The sequence below is a fragment of the Penaeus chinensis genome, chromosome 19 (assembly GCF_019202785.1).
Source record: "Penaeus chinensis breed Huanghai No. 1 chromosome 19, ASM1920278v2, whole genome shotgun sequence".
NCBI classification, from domain to species: domain Eukaryota; kingdom Metazoa; phylum Arthropoda; class Malacostraca; order Decapoda; family Penaeidae; genus Penaeus; species Penaeus chinensis.
In genome coordinates this window covers 10,623,225-10,643,224 of record NC_061837.1, presented here as the reverse complement: position 1 = coordinate 10,643,224, position 20,000 = coordinate 10,623,225, and the positions used below count along the sequence as shown (strand labels likewise).

The 20,000-nt window shown below is 48.1% G+C and overlaps 1 protein-coding gene across 1 annotated transcript in view; it reads left to right on the top strand.

The window, feature by feature from the left end:
• The window catches only part of LOC125035449 (T-box transcription factor TBX20-like), a 92,248-nt gene that overhangs the window by 55,299 nt on the left and 16,949 nt on the right, over nucleotides 1-20,000 (top strand). Inside the window, exons 3-4 of the mRNA XM_047627857.1 lie at nucleotides 8,046-8,147; nucleotides 8,463-8,634. Of these exons, the coding sequence (XP_047483813.1) occupies nucleotides 8,046-8,147; nucleotides 8,463-8,634 (274 nt within the window). The remainder of the gene's footprint in view (nucleotides 1-8,045; nucleotides 8,148-8,462; nucleotides 8,635-20,000) is intronic.

The following is a 20,000-nucleotide window of genomic DNA, read 5'->3' as shown; positions in this document are numbered from 1 at the left end:
TGCGCTTCTCCCCCCGCGTCTGCTGGTAGGTCTGCGCCCTCCCCGACTTCGCTGTAGGTCTGACAACTCTCATTAGAGAAGCGACAAGAATTTGGACACCTCACCGCAGATACTAGATCAGATAACCTCGGGGCCGCGTTGGTGGCGGCGCTGTTGCCGCATCTCACAGCTGTCGCGGAGAGGAGGGGGGTGGAAGGGAGGGGGAGGTACATAGGTAGAGGTGGAGGCGTTGTTGCTGCCACGAGACTCCGCCGGGTTTTGCAAAGGTGTTGGGAGGGGGGAGATACCTTGCAAGACTATAGACTGATTTGCATTTCCATCCTTTATGAATGCAACGTGTACGGGAAAATCTTAGACTATCAATGTCATATTTATCTTCTCGGAACGATTCGACGCTGACGAAAATTCCCTCCAACGCGGAGAGTGACTCCTCCCCTCCTCCCTACCCCCCCCCCCCCCCCCGACATCACACCTTGCTTTTAGACAGATGATCCAGCGACAGCCGGTCTCCCCTGGCAGGTCCACTTCCCTGAGCTGACGTTCCGGCCGCCGCTATCGACTGGAGACGCCTGTAAAAGATTAGCGAGAGCAAAGGCAGGTAGCGCCGTAACAAGCCTTCCGCCGGGCCCTGCACTTAATAAACTTTAACGTCACCTTATCGCCGGGAGGAGCGTTAACACGAGCTCCCAATACCTCGGCTGTTTTAAGTGTTTTACCGACTTGTACACGCGTCACGGGGCCTTGTTAGAGGCGGGGAGAGGGAGGGACGGGGGGAGGGGGCGACGCGGCAATTAGCCTAATGCGATACACATCTCGCGATTTTGACTAATTTAACTCTATCGGCGATGGCGCGGAGATCAAACGGAGGGCGCGGGGTGGGGGGAGGGGGGCGGACAATGCATCACGCCCCGGGCTTTGTGCAGGATAAATCACCTTTGTTTACGTGTATTGTTTTCATGGCTGTTACGTGTTACACACACACACGCGCACACACACACACACACACACACACACACACACACACACACACACACATATATATATATATATATATATATATATATATAAAGAGAGAGAAACAGACAAACAGGGACAGACCTTCATCTTTACACGGACGTCTCTCGCAACAAGGCAAAAGGAAAAGTAACCCCGACTCCTTATAAGCATAAGACCCTCATTAGGCTTTAATTAACGAGTCCAACAACAGTTATCTTGTGCGTCGGGAGGGCTGAAGCAAGAGGGGAAATATAAGGAAGGGGAGAGGAAGGAGAGGAAAGGAGGGACGGAGAGCAGAAAGGAGGGGAAGGAGGGAGAAAGAGAAAGGAGGGTGAGGAGACGGGAGGGGGGAAGGGTGGGGGGGGGAGCGGAGGGGCCAATTTGCCACCGGTTCTAAAAGTTCCCGATGCTTGTGAGTGACGTTTAGGGCCTGCGAGGAGGTGGTCGGCTGCTCGGGGACTATACTCAAGACTACTTTACTTAGAATAATGAAGAGTTTTTACGGGTTCTGCACAGTCACTTAGCCTCAGATGGACCACCCTCTTCCCTGCAGTTAGAATACTGTAAAGTTTTTATTAAACAGTGTAAACGTTTAACAGCACTTGGGAGGGCGGGCCTGAATTAATTTTTACGTTGCCGACCCCGAGCTCTTCGCTCGCCCGTGGAAAGCGGTCAAGACGAAGGGCCTCGCGACCGCTCCTTCGACCCGGGCGCCGAAGGGCTCCGCGAGCGCCAACGGTAACCTGCGATCACTTAAGCGTCGCCATTATTGTTGATTTATTCTTCTGCTTCGCACTTTGCAACAGCGCTTCGCAACGCCCGCGGAGAGTCTTTTGAAGTCACACATGAAGTCATTACCTCGGCTGTTGCGATGGAGGCGGGCTCGTTGCAGGTTGCACGCGGCTCTTCGAGGCTTTATGGCGCGGCGATGGTCCTAGCCTCCGAGTTATTGTTTGTTGTTCTTCGACTGGCATCGAATATCGCCATGCATCAAGATAATTATAAAGCCAAGTGATAAATTTCCGTGGGACACTTCTCTGGGCGGAGGACGGCTCGCTATGATACACGCTCCGGCGGCGGGCCATACTTGCAACCCTGATATATTGAAGGGAATCACGAGAAATCCGCAACTTTACGATTCGCACAACACGAAATATAAGACGATATAAATCTTGTCCCGGCGACTTAAACGAAGCCAGTCACTCTTTTCCTTCTCCTCCCCTATCGCCTCTTTCCTTTGCCTCCTTCTCCTCTTCTTCCCTCTCCGTCTCCCTTCCCCGCGTCTCCGTACTACACTCCCCTCCTTCTCTCTCGTCCGCCACAAGACAAACTGGATATATAAGTATTACCAAAACAAGACTCTCACCGTAAACATTGCCAGATACAAGCGACGCCCGTAACAGCATAATACACGATCATTTAGAGACGGACAATAGACCGTGTAACGCCGTAACGCTGTGTGACGGGCTTAGTCGGCTACACACACCCGCCTTGTCAAAAGGAAGGAGTAACTCTGTCATTAACGTGATGTATCGCCAAGACCTCCGGCCTCGTTGTGGGGGGAGAGGGGGTAGGAGAGGGGTGGAAGGGACGTGAGAGGTAAAGGATGGGCTGAGCGAGACGGGAAGAAGAGGAGGAGGAAGGGGAGGACGGGGAAGGAAAAGGGAAGAAGGAAGGTTGAGAGACGAACGTGAAGCGCTGGAGAAAAAAAAAAATAGTGAGAAGACGGAGAAGGAAACTGAATGAACTTGTTTTTAAGCGAAATTTAATCAATTGAAATTTACAGATGATGAATAAACTTCCATCCATTGATTGTCGAACCTCGTTCCTCATTCCTCTCTCCCCCCCATCCACTACCCCTCTCCCTCCCCCCTTTCTATTTTTCTCCCTATTTCTTGCCCTCTGTCTTTAGTGCACAGAAATTTCATGGCTGTGTAATCATTAGACTTTTATCCATTTATTTTTAAAAGGAATATGGACGTTTAAAGATATAAGACCTTGTCCTCCCTTTAAAGTTAGAAAGTTTTAACCGTGATTCATATCCTTTTTCTTTTACTCTTTTGTTCCGGTCGCTGAATCTTCCTCTCGGCGTTTCCCATCATTTTCACTCCCTATCTTCTCATCTCTCTCTCTCTCTCTCTCTCTCTCTCTCTCTCTCTCTCTCTCTCTCTCTCTCTCTCTCTCTCTCTCTCTCTCTCTCTCTCTCTCTCTCTCTCTCTCTCTCTCTCTCTCTCTCTCTCTCTCTCTCTCTCTCTCTCTCTCTCTCTTCTCTTCCCGTCGACGTCTCCCTCTTTTATTTTTAACCGCGCGTTGCGATGTTCATCTCTCCGCCACTTTACTTTGATCTATTGAGAGACAAGTAGTTTTCACTGCAATTTACTTTCCGTGTTTTACGAGCTGATTTTGAATAGCAGTGTGTTCATATCCTTGCTGCAAATCCTATTAAGCCAATTTAGTCTCGTGTGTGTATGTATATGTGTGTATATATGTGTGTGTAAGTGTAAACGCACATGCGTGGATGCCCGGGTGTGTACGTGTGCCCGTGTGTGTGTTCATCGCAGGCAAATCCGTTCATATTACCGGATCATCGAAACAATGTACGTTACTGCGCTCGCATTAGCGTCGGCCGCTCTAGTTCCCCGGGTAATGTAATGAAGGGAATCCGCGGGTTATATTAACTCAGCGAATAGAGTCACGCGAGATGAGGACGAGTTGACGTAGCGAGTAGCGCTCAGAGTAGCGAGGAAACCCGCTAAAGTCGAGCATATTTAATGGACTCGGGCCGTGATCATCGGCGCGGGCACGGCATTAAAATCAAAATTAGAAATCCCATCAATAGCAGCTCGTCAACGCTACCAATTCCACGCAAGCGGGGCCGTCCTGCTACACCGCCGGAGGACGCGCTCATTCTCGCCCCTCCAACGGGACGACTTAAGGGTCATATTCCACCGAAAGTGGAGGAACGCCGCTCGGATACGCCTCCCTCGCCGCCTCTGAACGGCTTGATAAGTTCAGCTGTTTATGCAAGATCTTATTCGAGACTTTTTATGATTTGACAAACTGGTGGGCGTTGCAGTCTCATCTGTCCGACATTTGTGGGTGGTAAAGAGGCGTTATTATTGAAAGTGAAAAACCACGACTTCACTGTGAACCCTCTCAGTTCCACGCTGTCACGAACGGCATCGCGGGCAGGATTGGAGCCCATTGCAAGGGACAGGACGACACGACTCCGGGGGACGCCTCAGTGCCGGACCCAGAGGAGGTCACGGAGCGGGTCAAAACACAGGCACTGTTCATCTCGACGTCGCTCGCTGTTTGGGAGACGAGGGGGGGGAGTTCGTGCGCCTTGTCTTCGGCCAGAAAAACAATCGCTGTTCCTGTTGTTTCTTTTTTTAATTCATCATTTCCCTCCCTCCGGTCCATCCTTCTCCTCCTTTCAGTCTCTCTCAACCTGTCGTTCACTCCACTCATTCGATATTTCTCCCACTAACTGTAGTTTATACACGCACTTAGGAGCGGCAAAACAAACAAAGTCACTTGTCCAAACAGTTAGTACCTGCAGTTTACCCCAGGAGGCGGGAGGTAATGTGTTTAATTATGCCACAAAAGCGCCTTCGTGGATCGTTGGTTGAAACCTTTTTGCTGTCAGGCCTTTGTTGAGTTAGTGTTCCCCCCCCCCATCCCCCCTCTCCCAGACTCCCCCTTCCCGTCTCCTCCTCTTTCTCCTCCTCCTCCATCTTCTTCTTGTTCTTCCTTTCTCTCTTGTGTGACTTTGGGGGGAAGAAAGCTTGGGTCGTTATTTATTTTTGGAGGTGTTTTTCTCTTCGTTTTCTAAATATTTCTTTTCTTCTCTCTCTCTCTCTCTCTCTCTCTCTCTCTCTCTCTCTCTCTCTCTCTCTCTCTCTCTCTCTCTCTCTCTCTCTCTCTCTCCCTAACTCCCTCCCTCCCTTCCTCCCCCCTCTCCCCCTCCCTCTCCCCCCCTTCCTCTCCCCCTCTCTCTCGTTCATTCATACTTGCAACATCCTCCCTTTCCCCTCCCCATTCACTCAACAGCCTCACTTGATTTGCTTTCAACTGTCTTATACTTCCGCTCCCTCATTTTCTCACGCTTTCTTGATTTCATTCCACGTGCATCTCTTCTATTTTCTTGACATCGCCCTAATGATGTCTCCTGTCTCGTCCACCTGTGTCTCGCCTCCCTCCCGCCGTCTCTCTCTCGTTGCAATTCTCTTTCATCTGCAATGATGCTTGGGCCGAGGGTTTGTGTGTGTGTGTGTTGTTTGTTTAGGTGTGTTTGTGCTTGTTTGTGTGTGTGTGTGTGTGTGTGTATGTTTGTTTATTTTTTTGTGTTTCTTTATTTCTTCGTGCATGTTTGTTTATATATATATATATGGGTGTCTATGTGTGCGTTTGTTTGTTTGTGTGTGGATAGCGGAGAGGGAGGGGAGGGGAGGGTAAGTGGGAGGGGGGGAGGGGGGGAGGGGGGGTGCCTGTCTTCTTGTCTTTAATTCAAAGTGACGTTCCTTGATGCCTTGAGTAAACTATCTCTTTCGATCTCATTTCTTCTCCTCCTTGTCATTTTACGAAGAAAAAAGAAAAAGAAAAAAAAAAAGGAAAAAAAAAGTAGAGGAGGGAAGATAGAGATAATAAGCTTGGATGTATTTGTATAAAAAGGGGAAGAGAGGGGAGAAAGAGGGAGAGAAAGATGAATTAAAAGGAGAAATGTATTAAAGGAGAGAGGAATTATAAAAAGGGGAAATGAGAGAGAGAGAGAGAGAGAGAGGAAAGAGAAAGAGAGAGAAAAGAAAGAGAGAGAGAGAGAAGAAAGAGAAAGAGAGAGAAAAGAAAAAGAGAGAGAGAGAAGAAAGAACGAGAGAGAGAGAAGAAAGAGAGAGAGTGAGAGAAGAAAGAGAGAGAGAGAAAAGAAAGAAAGAGAGAGAGAGAAAAGAAAGTAAGAAATAAAGAGAAAAGAAAGAAAGAGAGAGACGCCTCCTTCGCCAGTTGGTTGTGACTGACAATCTTGATTAGTTTAAAGTTTAACGAAGCCATTCCCTCATAATTACTTCCATGTCTTTACCCGCATTTGGTTATTAATTTAGCGTTTTGGAAGCTATTCATTTTATCCCGCCATTTTTTTTTTTTTTTTCTTCTTCTGTGGCGGAGAAATCATCTTTCCTCGTAATTTCCTTTCTATTTCTATCTCCTTTCAGCTTCACTCGTCTTTCTGCCCCGCCGTTTGTATCTTCGAACTGTCCTTTTTTTCTAGTGTGCGATTCCGTCACTTCGCTTTTCTACCTTTGCTCTTTTTTCCTCTCTCTTATATTCTCCTTTGGTTCGACTCTCTCTTTCTTTCTCTGTCTCTCTCTCTCTTTCTTTCTCTGTCTGTCTGTCTTTCTCTCTTTCTCTCTCTGTCTCTGTCTCTCTCTGTCTGTGTCTCTCACTCTCTGTCTCTCTTCCTCTCTCTTCCTCTCCCTCCCTCTCTCCCTTCCTCCCTCTCTCCCTCCCTGGGTGTATGTTCTTCAAGGGGTTGGAGGCATCATGCTACACCCTCCGCCGGCCAAGAGGAATGCTTCAGATCGTGTTGGAGGCGACCGTAAAATACCCTTAACGAGCGCTCGCCGGGGAGTATTTGTGCGCGCGAATTTTTCCCGCCTTCTCGGCACGTTTTGCGGGGAGCGGGAAAGCAAAATAAAAAAAAATAAAAAAAAAAAAAAACGAAAGAAAAAGGAGAAGAACGGAGGGCAATTAAAATCGGGATTTTAGTATTTTTTTTATCCCTCTTCTTTATTTTTATTTTTTTTTTTTGAATATTAGAAACGATTAAAAAAAAAAAAAACCGACAAAAAACAATCATTTGGTATGAGAATTTTTTTTTTTTCCCTCCGTCCTTCACAGTTCCCGATCGTCTTTTTTTTTTTTCCCCTTCCTTCACATCCTTCTCGAACAAAAAAAAAGGGGGGGGGGGGGGGCGGAGAGGGTCGGGCGCCTCGGGTGTGCGAGCCAACCATCTGTCTGTTAGCACGTGATTGGCTTGGTCACTTCCGCCGCTAAATCTAAGGAACTAAAGAAGGTGCCGGGGGGTTGAGGGAGATGGGAGAGGGGGAAATGAGGGAGATGGGGGAGAAGGGGGAGTGAGGGGAATGTTGAGGGGGCGAGGGGAGTGAGGAATTCCACTTCGAAGCCGCAAAAGTGTAAACAGTTCACGGTAGAGGCGTTGTTGTAACGAGTGAGGGGGGTAGGGGGTAACGCTCCCCGAAGCCGTAAATTCTTTAGGTTTCTTTCAAGGGAAAAAGAACGAAAAAAAAAAAAAAAACACGACGTAAAGCGGTTTAAAACTCATTATCTTCGGTTAGTTTACCGACATGCCTGAAGCTGGCCCGTCGGTAAATCTCTCCCGCATCGAGTTTGAATCCAAATAAATAGTTTTCAACATAAGAAACGCAAATACGCAAATAATTAAACGGGGAAAAAAAAACACACACACACCTAAATCCACACTGAAAAGAGGACCGTCTCAAGACTCTTCAGCAAATACCCACTTGTTTACTTTTTTCCCCCTGTTTTTTCCCCTCGACATTTTTCCCCCATCCTGGCGTCCTGTGCCTTCCGCCGCCCCCTCGAAAATCAGGAGTTCCGCTCCAGGACCCAATTTGCATACACCGGCTGCGCGACACTTGCCCGCTTCGACACGCTGCTCCGGGGTCAGCCATGGGTATTAAGGCTATTTTTTTTCTCTCTCTTTCTTTTCTTTTCTTTTCTTCTTTTTTTGAGATTAAGGAGAGATGGAAAGAGGAATAAGGGGGAAGTGTGTGTGGGGGAGGGGGGGAGGGGGAAAGGCAACGGAAGTAGATGTTTTTTTTTCTTCTTTTTTTAAAGAAGGAGGGAGGGACAAGCAGGGTTAAAGACCCTGTTTTCTTCGAAATGTTATTCTTTTTTTCATTATTATTCCCCCCCTATCCTATACAGACATACTCCCCCTTAAAAAAAATTGTTATCCTTCTTCCTTTCCATTCCCTCTTATCTAATCCTCTCCCTCTTCTCTCCAACAGGCGGATGTTCCCCACCGTTCGCGTATCCTTCACAGGACTCAAATCAGAGCAAAGATACGCTGTTTTGCTCGACATCGTGCCGGTGGACAATAAGCGCTACAGGTGAGTTCTGACGTCGTGCTTTTGCGTTATTTTGCTGCATTTATTTGCTTTTTGTTTATTCATGTGTTCATTATTTTTTTACAATATATATATATATTATAATATCTGTATATGCATACGTACACACACACACACACACGCACACGCACACGCACACGCACACGCACACACACACACACACACACACACACACACACACACACACACACACACACACACACACACACGCAACGTTCAGCACAAGTCAAGACTGACGACCAGGCTCAAAGCAGGCAAAGCTCTTCTCTCTTTGACTCTCCCCATTTCCTCCTGCAGATACGCCTACCACCGCTCCTCGTGGCTGGTGGCTGGCAAGGCCGACCCGCCGCCCCCATACCGCCTCTACGCCCACCCGGACTCCCCCTACACCGGCGACCAACTCAAGAAGCAGATCGTCTCCTTTGAGAAAGTCAAACTCACAAACAACGAGATGGACAAACAGGGACATGTAAGTATTTTTCGTTTGAATTTTGATTTGCTTGTATTTTTTTCTATTTCTTTTCTTTTCTTTTTGTCTCGTCTTCTTTTCTTTCCCTTCGTGTATTTTCTTTCTTGTTTTTTTCTTGTTCGTTTTTCTTCGTCCTCTTGTTCTTGTTCTTGTTTTTTTTTTTTCTTTTTCGTCGCTTTCTTCTTCTTCTCCTTCTCCTTCTGTCGCTCATTTGCTTAAAACAATCGCCGAAATTTTAGGGAAAAAAACAAACAAAACAAGCATCTCTCAAGAACACCCACTTCGAAAACAAGAAGAAGGACACGCATTCCCACACCCACGCCCAAACTTCGCGACAGGAGACTATATTCAGTGCTTTCTATAATTGTTGACAATCTCCCTTCGTGGGCGTGCCTAGAGGGCGGCCTGTCAGCGGGAGGGACCACCTCGCTATGACGGCCTCCCTCTCACGCGGCCGTCACCACCACCAGCGCTGTCTCTGTCGTGAATCATAGGCGGAAAATTGAGGCCATGTTTCACCGCCGGAACCAGCCTCGGAGGCGACACGGCGACGTAACTGATGCTTTGAGGCCGCAGCTCTGGCGTGTAAGGGGGGAGGGGGGAGAATAGGGAGAGAGGGGAAGGAGGAAGAGGAAAAGGGGATGAAGGAAAAGAGAGGGGAAGGAGGAAGAAAGAAAGGGAATAGAGGAAAAGAGAGAGGAAAGGAAAAAGATTGATAAATAGAGGTGGATATATATAGACATGCAGATGTTTAGGTATATAGATAAATAGAGAGTGAGAGTGAGAAACATACACTACCAGTTGACAGATAGCTAGATCAATTAATTCTAAAACAGAGACTCCAAAAATCACTCCCAGTTTTTTGCGCGGTTCAAACTACGAGATGCAAAATGAAGTGGCCATTCGAAAATGACGTGTGACTGACAAGGGACTCGTACACATTAATTATCAACAGTGCTCTTAATGACAAGGAGCTTCACCCCTCCCTCCTCTTTCAACCCCCCTCCCCTCTCTCTTTTAACCCCCTCCCTCCCTCCCCTTCCCTCCCCTTCCCTCCCTCTCGCCCCCTCCCTCCTCCCTCTTCCTCTCCCTCGTCAAAGTTGATGACAACAGGCTCTGGCGACCTTGCTCTTAATGACACTTGGGCCAAGATTTTTGTTGGGCGCAAGTCTTAATGGCTGTCGTGGTGGCTTTCCAATCAATAAAACCTTTAGTTCCATCTTTGAGTCGTCAAGGAAGGTGAGCGCGGTGTTTTGATAAGCCGTTTGTCATGTGGGACGACCTGCATGCATACACACGTACACTTACAACTATATGTATACATATATTTACACACTATTATAGGTACGTACTCACACACACACACACACACACACACACACACACACACACACACACACACACACACACACACACACACACACACACACGTCTATACTTACCCAACGCGACCACCCACACGTCCCAGTACTTTCCCCTCGCCTCTCCTACCGGTCCGTGATGACCTGGCATGACCTAGGTTACCGGGAGGGAGCTCTTGCGTGAAGGGAAGAGCACCGGTCGGAAGTTCGGAAGCTTTTCCTCTGCGGTTTCGCCGTGGATTCGGATGCCGTTTCGGAACATCGAAGCGTACTGTTTCGTTAACGGTTATTGTGCCCGGAAGTTTCGGGTTTGATGAACATACGTCTGAATGTGTGTGTGTGTGTGTGTGTGTGTGTGTGTGTGTGTGTGTGTGTGTGTGTGTGTGTGTGTGTGTGTGTGTGTGTGAGAGAGAGAGAGAGAGAGAGAGAGAGAGAGAGAGAGAGAGAGAGAACGTTTAATGTGTCTGTTATCCGGGTTGATACAGATATAATATTCACCAAAGAACCTCTAACATTACCGTGAAGAAAATAATCAACAGATAAACGTATTAAAAAGACATACCAAAACGGACACGTCACCTGACCTGTCCCGACGCCCAGAGAACAGGAACCGAACGACGACGAAGGACAAAGTGCCCGTAATCCGAACGCCGCCCCACAACACCCATTCTGTTTACTTGGATTTGGGTTATCCCAAGGGCGCGGGCGGCTTAATGGGTGTTTGCTGTACCAAATTGGCTCCTTCGGCCGGGCATCCCTGAGGACACCCTGTTATCATCGACCGACTTTCGACTTGTCTCGCGGTTATTGTTATGGGTGTTGTGTTATTTTATCTCGTGTTGCCCCTTGGGTGGGCTGGTAATTTGGCGTCGGTGAGGGCGCGGGCGTACTTTGGGCGTGTGCCTTCCTTGTTCGCGGATGTAATTATCGAAAAGAGAAAGAGAGAGAGAGAGAGAGAGAGAGAGAGAGAGAGAGAGAGAGAGAGAGAGAGAGAGAGAGAGAGAGAGAGAGAGAGAGAGAAGCTGTAACAAAACAAGAAGAAAAGAAATCTGACACTTCTCCGATCTTAATCTCATAATGGACAAGATAAAGGAAAGATCTTAAGTAGACAGCTTCCCTCTCCTGCTATGTCTCTTCTAGCAAATAACAAGAGGTAAACATGGTTTATGTTGAATACACACACACACACACACACACACACACACACACACACACACACACACACACACACACACACACATACACACACATATATATATAGTGAGAGAGAGAGAGAGAGAAAGAGAAAGAAAGAGAGAGAGAGATACATATACTCAGAAAGAGAAAGGGAGAACCCACTGGAAACGATTCCCCAGGGCAGAAGCGAGACGCGCGTTTACAAACAGCGGGCGCAGGACCCCGTGCCCAGCCCTGCCAAGCGGCTGCCCTGCGTCACCCACTCCGCCGCACGCCACCTCCTCCATCACGCGAGGCGGCCTTCTCCCTCACTCCGCCGTTGGTGCGTGTGTTCCATCAACGCCACTCCATCAATCAAAGGCAACGAAGCGAGCACCCATTTCCTCCGGGAATATTTGATATCGAAATCGTTCCAAATTCCTTTTAACGTTTATGGTGTGCACAAGGGGAGAGGGATCCGAAAGAATAAAAACTAGATTTTATATAAAAAAAGGAAAGAAAGAAAGAGAAAAAACAAATACATAAAAGAAGTAAGAAAAGCTATTTTTTTCAAATGTAAAGCCAAGGTGTGTGGCTGTGCGTACGTGCGTTCGCGTGAGAGATAATGGCCATCACAGTGTAACAGGGCGGTAATAGCCCTTGCGAGTGCGAAGGATATATGGTGGTGTACGCCATGATCAAAGAGCAGCCACTCTCTACCCACAGGACACTCTGTTGCCTGTCCACTTCTCGCCCTGGTATTGATTCTCACACCTACTACGACCCCCTTACACGCTGCCACGACCTCTCACTCTGACAGGGAGCCGCAACCCAGCCAGGCAAAGGGATTCGAACTCCACCGGTTAGTTCGGCAATTGGGATCGAAAACCATTGGGAGAAAAAGGAAGGTTTCGGAATTTATACTCTTGTTTCTCTTTTGGGGGATCGAAAAACGGAGAGAGAGGAATAGATAAAAAAAAAACTAAAAGTATCGGGGGAAAGAAAGGTTCAAACTCCATTATATCTGTGTCATTAGAGATTGACAACCATCGAAAAAGGGAAAGAGAGGAGGAAAGAGAATCAGAATAAAATGTCGAAAGAGGAAACCGCAATTTCAACAGGTCTCCTCCTCCCGCAGCGTGACTGTCACAACATCAAAGGCGAACATAAATCCGGTTCTGACTGTCCGGGAATCACGCGAGAGAACGAATGCCTTTTTTTTCTACTTTATCTGTAAAAAAAGAAGAGAAAAAAAATAATGCTAAAAAAATTAAAGAGTCGGTATCACATTCGCACGCGATCGTCATCGTTATCATAAACAGTAGCAGCATCTGTATTCTCTTATCTTACGCCAATTTTCCCTTCCCCTATTTTCCATCCTCCTCCACCTACCCCACCTACCTCTTCCACCCGATTCCACTAAGGCCTTCACTCCACAGAAGCCCCAACTGCACTCCACCTTAGGCCCCCTCCACCTCTCCCCCCCCCTTTTGCAACCTCACTTCCCTAACCCCCTGCCACTCCCCCCACCCCTCCACGCCCCCTGCCGCGTCCCCTGCAGCGTATCAACAACCCGACTAAACCCACGCTCTCCATCATCACCCCCCCCCTCCCCCCATCCCCTGCCGCACGTCCTGCCGGGGCGAAGAGGAAGCCGGTGTGGTTCCTGTGGCGATTCCTGCTGGCGTGAAATCCCTTCCTCCTCCGTTTACTCTACCCCCCTCCCTCCCTCCCTCCCTCCTTCCCCCTCCTCTGTCTCCCCCTCGTCATCCTCATCTCTGCTCCTTCTCTCGCTCCGTCCAGGTCATCTTTTTTACGCCTTTACTATTTCTCCCTTCTCTCTTCTCTCTTCCCTCTTCTCTCTTCTCTCTTCTCTCTTCTCTCTTCTCTTCATTCCATCTCCATCCATCTACCCTCTCATCCTCCCTTCCTTCTCCCTTTTCCCTTCCTCTCCCTTCTCCCCAGTCACCTCTCTCCTCCCTCCTTCCCTCTCTCCCTATCCCCCTACCCCGTCACCTCCCCCCCCCCACCTCCCCCGACCAGTCACAGGAACAAGCGTGAAATTTCTTTATCGTGTCCCTGCTGGTTCTCTTTGTGGAGAAGCTCGATTGCTCTATCACGCTGTCATTTTTTTTTCTCTTTTTTTTTCCCTTCTTTTTCTTTCTTTTTTCCCCCCCTTCCCGAGATCACTCTTCTTCCTCCTTCTTCTCTTCCTCTCCCCCCCTTAAACCCCCGCTTCGCTTCGGAAGGAGTTGAAGCGCATTCGAACCGTTGATCCGAAACACCGTTCGAACGTCTCTTTAAATACTTGTTTATTCGCACATGCTTGTCGTTTATTGTTTTCGTTTATTTGTTTTACTTTGTTTTATGTTAATGATACGATTTAACCAGTTTGATTAATATAATGGTTTACTGGACTATAGTATTTACTTGTTTCTATATCTGTTTGAAAGGTAAAATTCTGCTCAAGTATCTTTCAGTATCTCACATTATATAACTGTATCTTATATTCACGAAAGGATAAAGAAACTAGAAAAGAAAAATGAAAATAAGAGCAAAAGAAAACAAAAAAATATGACAAATCGTTACACTCCCCACGTGCTTTTAATGTTGATTTGTTTGTTTTCGCGTTCCATTTCTTCATGAGAGGCGATAGTTGTGTGCGAGGTGCCAGTGGGCGATGGAAGGAGGGGGCGGGAGAGTGCCACTGGGCGAGTGCCAAGATAGAAGGCAAGAGGAATTTGAAGTTTGCATGGCTCAGGGTGTTCCGATAGAGGGGGGAGGAGGGGAGGGGGAGGAGAATAGGGTAACAGGGGAGGGGAGAGAGGAGGGGGAGGGGGGAGGAGAATAGGGTGACAGGGGAGGGGAGAGAGGAGGGGGAGGGGGAGGAGAATAGGGTGACAGGGGAAGGGGGGAGGGGGAAGAAACAGGGCTCGGCAGAGGGTTTGACAAAGGCTCTAGCAGGGTAGGGAAGACAGCCGGGGAGGAGAGGGCGAGAAGACGAAGGTTTTAAGGGCGGGATAGGGGAGAGGAAGGGACAGGGGGAAGGAGGAAGGAGGAGGGAGGAGGAAAGGAATCAGTGGGCGTGTCAGAATATGCCTCAGTGTCATCGCGAGTTGCATGGGTGTCACCTCCGCCCGCCTGCACTATATCGGTCACTCCCACAACACGAAGGCGCAATTTTACTTCACTGACACTCCCTTCTCTTGGCTTCATTTCTCTGTAAATAATCTGAGGCTGCGTCTAATTAGGAGCGCGCACATTATCGTGTCTCTCCGTGCAAGGGCGAGCGATTATTTTAAATAGGAGAAATCGTTTGTCTTTGGGTTTCTGTCTCGCGTTCTCTCGTGGCGTTTTGCTTTGATGTCTGTTTGTTTGTTTGTCTGGCGAGCTTAAGTTTTTTTGTCTTTTATTCTAATGTTTTAGTATTATTATAGTATTGTGTGTGTGTGTGTGTGTGTGTTTCTAAATAATCTATCTTAGAAAATGGTATGATTAATTCCTGTCTACAAATCGCGGAATATGATAGACAGAGATTAGCCTTAGATATATCCTTATTCTATCTATCTATACATATATTCCGTATGAACAGATTCTTCTTCTTCCTCCCTTGACTAAATTCCGGATCAGCTGACTTGCCAAGGATCCCCCTCCGCCGGAAGTAGTTCCTCCGATCCTGTCAAAGACGCAGCGGGAAGCGCAAGGTCCCTCGAGTGATTCAGTTTTCTTTTTTATTAATATTATTATTTTTTTTTCTATCTCCTTGCCAATTGTTAATGATAAGGGATGACAGTAATGAGTATTAGCGGACGATCTCATAATGAGAGTAGGGGTCGAGGAGGATGAAGAAGGAGGGAAGGAGGAAGAGGAGGAGGAAATAATGAGGGTTGAGATTAAAACATTTCGCTCCGTCAACGTTGCATTTCACTGCGTGCCCGTTAGCAGTTCGGAGATGATGAAGTCAGGAGAGAGAGAGAGGAAAAAATGCACATCCAGATGCGCGCACGGATGTACGTAATCCCGTCATAAGTAATTAACCATAAACATGATAAGTGACTGCCTATAAAGCCTATAAAGAAAGGTCCGTGAAATCCCCGGCGACGTGCGAGATGAGGAACGCGTTGCGAGCGGAATGTCGCCGCCGCCGTCCCGGTGCGCGGAGGCGAGGTCGGGTTCCCGCCGCGCTATTATTTATCGCGATGGGATTTTAATGAGTGTGAATTCTTTGTAATGTAACTCATTTTCCGCTACGTGCTTGCGTTATACCACACGCCAGCGCTACTGTGTCAGGGAAACGAGCGAGGCGGTGACGCGACGCCGGCGGCCGGGCGTCCCCGGGCGCTCCGGCGGCACCTGCAGCTGCGCCTCGTCGCCAGCGGACGACTCCTTCGGGAGGATATTCGCCGCGAATGAGCACTTTCCATTGCAGCTTTCGATTTTCCCCTTTTCTCTATTATATTATCGGTTATGAATTACGCTGATCGTATACAATCCTTTCTTATTCTGTTCTCTGACTATCTCTCTCTACATCTTTCCCACCATTAGTCCTTCTCCTTCTCCCTATTTACCACACTTGATTTTCCTCCTCATTGATGGTACAAAAGCAACCCTCCCTCCCTCCCCCCGCCCCTCCCGCCCTCCTTGCGACCTCCAGCCTCACCTGCCAGAGGGAGGGAAAGAGGGAGGGAGGGAGGGCGGGAAAGGGGCATTTAGGGGAAAAGAGATAGGGGTAAGGGATTAGGGTTGGCTAAGGGGTAGGGGGTAGGGGGAGCTAAGTTGCAGACCGCCCGGCTGATGTGTGTTGTTTGGCGCGATGATGAATGTTGTTATGTGCTGTAATTACCCTGCTGACATAACTCAGCGAATTATGCCACCAGGTATTATTTATTCAGGCTATTAAATGAACCGTACAGCTTATTATATTATGGTCGGGATGTCAGGGTTTTTGGAGGCCACAGAGAACGAAATGGCGGACGTAATGAGAGAGAGAGAGAGAGAGAGAGAGAGAGAGAGAGAGAGAGAGAGAGAGAGAGAGAGAGAGAGAGAGAGAGAGAGAGAGAGAGAGAGAGAGAAAGAAAGAGAGAGAGAGAGGGAGAGAGAGAGAGAGAGAGAGAGGGAAAGAAAGAGATAAAGAGAAAGAGAAAGAGAAAGGGAAAGAAAGAGAGACAGAGAAAGAAAGAGAGACAGAGACAGAGACAGAAAGAGAGAGAAAGTGGGAGAAAGAGAGAGAAACGTGGGAACGGGAGAGGAGGGGAGGGGGGAGGGGGTGACCGTGCATGCATTATGATTAATTACTCCGGCCTTTTGTGATTGGACTCATCATCACGTTGGTGTTATCATTCTTTTGAAAGATGGATTATTTACACTTTTCCTTTTACCTGTTATTATTTTTTTTTTACTTTTTATTTACTCGTCACCACATTTTTTTTCTCTCGCTCTTAATTCCATTCCTTGTGCTGATATTGTTTGTTTATCTTTAAACCTCTCTTTTAATTTGTTAATCATTATTTCTTGTTCGTCTTTTATCCCTTCTTGTCTCTCTCTCTCTTCCCCTTTCTTCTTCCCCCCGTAGCTGACGATAGCTAAGAGTGTGTTGGTGCTGACTAGCGAAGAGGGGAAAAAGAGGGTATGAAAAACGAAGGGAGACGAAGAGGGGAGACGGAGGGAAGGAGGGAGGGGAAGAGGCACAACATGAGAGATATATTTCACTACGTCTAGTAATTGATCTCGTAACTCAGTGTCTCGTCGCGTTCTCGTCCAGCGTATGTCAGTCGTGACGTCATCGGAGACACACCACGACTCCTCCCTCCTCCTTCCTTCCTTCTTTCTTTCTCCTCCCTTCCTTGTTTTGTTCCTCTTCTCCTTCCGTCCTCCTTCTATTTTTCTTCCCCTCTTCCTCCTCCTATTTCTCCTTATCCTTCCTGCTCTTCCTCATCCCCCATCCTCCGCCTCACTCCTCTTTCTTCCCCTTTCCTCTCCCTCCTCCTCCCCGTCTTCCCCTCTCCCTCCTCATCCCCTTCCTCTCCTCCTCCTCTACGGCCGCCCTCCCCCCCCCCCACGTCTTCCCCTCTTCCTCCTCCTCTCCCTCCTCTCCTCCTCCTCTTCCCCTTCCTCTCCTCCTCCTCTGCGGCCGCCCTGTCGTCACATCCCGGCGTCAGAGGGGAAAGCTTTTCGAGGGGAAATTCGTGTTTATGGAAGGAGAGGAATGGGTTTTTTGAATATTTTTGGATAGATTTTAATGCCTTGTTTTAGCTTTCGATCTTTGGTCCCCCCCCCCCCCTTTTTTTTTAGGGGGTTGAATAATGAATGAAAGTTAGGGATATGGAAGAGGATAGAATTATTCAATCATTCACTTGTTTTGTTTATTTTCTATTTTCTTCTCTTTTATGAATACGGGAGGAGAGAGAGAAAAGAAGATGGGGGAGAGGGGGAGGTGGAGGGGGAGGAGGGAGAAAAGGCGAAGAGGGGGGGAGGGGGGAGGTGCCTGTCCAGAGTTGCAAACTAGATTTATCACGAAAGGAAAATGAGTTTATTGCCCCGATATGATAACCTAATTACAATTACTCTTCGCTGAGATAACAGCTCACAGAGACGAAATAAGTTATAACCTTCTCTCATTAATTTCTCTCTCTCTCTCTCTCTCTCTCTCTCTCTCTCTCTCTCTCTCTCTCTCTCTCTCTCTCTCTCTCTCTCTCTCTCTCTCTCTCTCTCATTCGCTCTCTCTCTCTTTCTCTCATTCTCTCTTTCTCTTTCTCTTTCTCCTCTCTCAATTCTTTCCTTCCCTCCCTCCCTCCCTCCCTCCCTCCCTCCCTCCCTCCCTCCCTCCCTCCCTCCCTCCCTTCCCCCCCTCCCTCCTTCTAGACATCTCCTATATACATCTTTTCATCTGTCTTTTAATTCATGCATCCCATTTAACTATTTATCTCTCTCCTTCCATCTTTCCGTCCTTTGCAATTATCAGAATTAATGTTCAACGAAAAGGTTTGCATGGCTGAAAAACCCACGATGTTCATGCACTCGCCATCATGCATGCACTCGAGCCTGAGTATAAGGAATATAAGGTATACTACTCCCCACATGCCGCTATACTCCTCTACTCCAATACTCTTTTAATATTTCTTTCTCTCTCCCTCCCTTCTCTCTGCTTCTCATCCCCTCTCTTCCTTCCCTTCTATTTCATTTCGCCTTTTCCCTCTCTTCTCCCCCTCCACCTCTATCTCCTCCTCCACTTTTCCCTGTTTCTCCCCCTCCTTCTCTCTTTTCCCCCCACTTTTCCCTCTCTTCTCTCCCCTCCCTCTCTCTTTTCCTTCTCCCCCTCCCCTTGACCCCCCCCCCCCCCACCCTGAAGCGCATGACAGTTAATCACCATAATTTGGGTTTATTATTAACGGCCGAATTCATCACTTGATTCGATCCACCAGCCTTGTTGGGATGCTGTGGCGAGGTGGGGGGGGGGGTGAGGAGAAGGAGAAGAAGGGTGCATACGCGGACACAATTATGTACGTCCTCTCATACATACACGCACGCACACATGTACATACACAAGCACAACATTTAAACGGGCTCGCACACGCATGCACACACACACACACACGCGCACGCAGACACACACACACACACACACACACACACACACACACACACACACACACACACACACACACACACACACACACACACACACACACACACACACACACACACACACACACACACACACACACACACACACACACACACACACACACACACACACACACACACACACACACATTCACCAGCAAACAAACAAGCGTGCACATAAAATAGGGGGGGAGATATAAGTTCAAAGTCCCAAGTATGTTTCTGGTATTCGAAAATGTCATTTAAACGTGACAGTTTCTGCCTTGATAGGCCCTGACGGCGTTAGGGTCGACGTAACAAGCTTGATAAAGAACCACTGAGGGAAGAGGGGAAGAGGGGAGAGGAGTAAGAGGTGAAGAGAGAAGGAAGGAGGGGGGAGGGAATGAGGGGAGAGGGGCAAAGAGTGAAGAGAAAGAGGAAGGGAGAGGTGGGAAGAGGGGAAAAGTGGTGAGAGGCGAAGAGGGTTGAAGGAGAATAGTTTGAAGGGTTGACAGGGTGAGGATCTCCAACAGCATGACAGTGACGAATGTTTCCCCTCTCCCCCCCGTCACCCAGCGAGTTCACCCGTCAGCCAGCACCCTCCGCCACCCTTAACCCTCCTTCCTTGTACCTCCTCCTCAAGAAAACGCATCTGCCTTCCTTACGCTGCGACCTCTCCGCGTCTCCCGACCTCCTGCTAAGACTCAGGAGACATTATCGCCGTCTTCTACCATTTCGACAACAAAACCCCGGGAATTATGGTCCAATTAGGCGCGAAATGGTTCGACTTGACAGGCCTCGCAGTAGCCTGACGGTCTGGGTCTCAAGACGGAGGAGGAGGAGGCACGAAGCTGAAGGCCCCATGATAAGGCTTTCCGTGCCATTTGCGAGGCGGAACGAGCCGCTTCTTTCGTCGTCTTCCGCAGCTCCTTGTTAGACGTCGGCGAGGAAGGAAGGAGGGAGGGAGGGAGGGAGGGAAGGAGTGGAGGGAAAGAAGGAAGGAGGGAAGGAAATTCACGTCTTTGTTTAAGAGAAAAAGATAAAACTTGGTAGTTATTTCTGTAGAGCTAATATTACTACTGTCATGACTGTTAGAGCTCCTACTATCGACACTAATGATATCACTTCTACGATTAATATTAGATACTGCAGCTATTAGAATTACTGCTGGTACCATTACTGCTACGACAATTACAACAATTTTTACTACTACTGCAATTAGCACAACAACCGCAAAAACAAAATAAC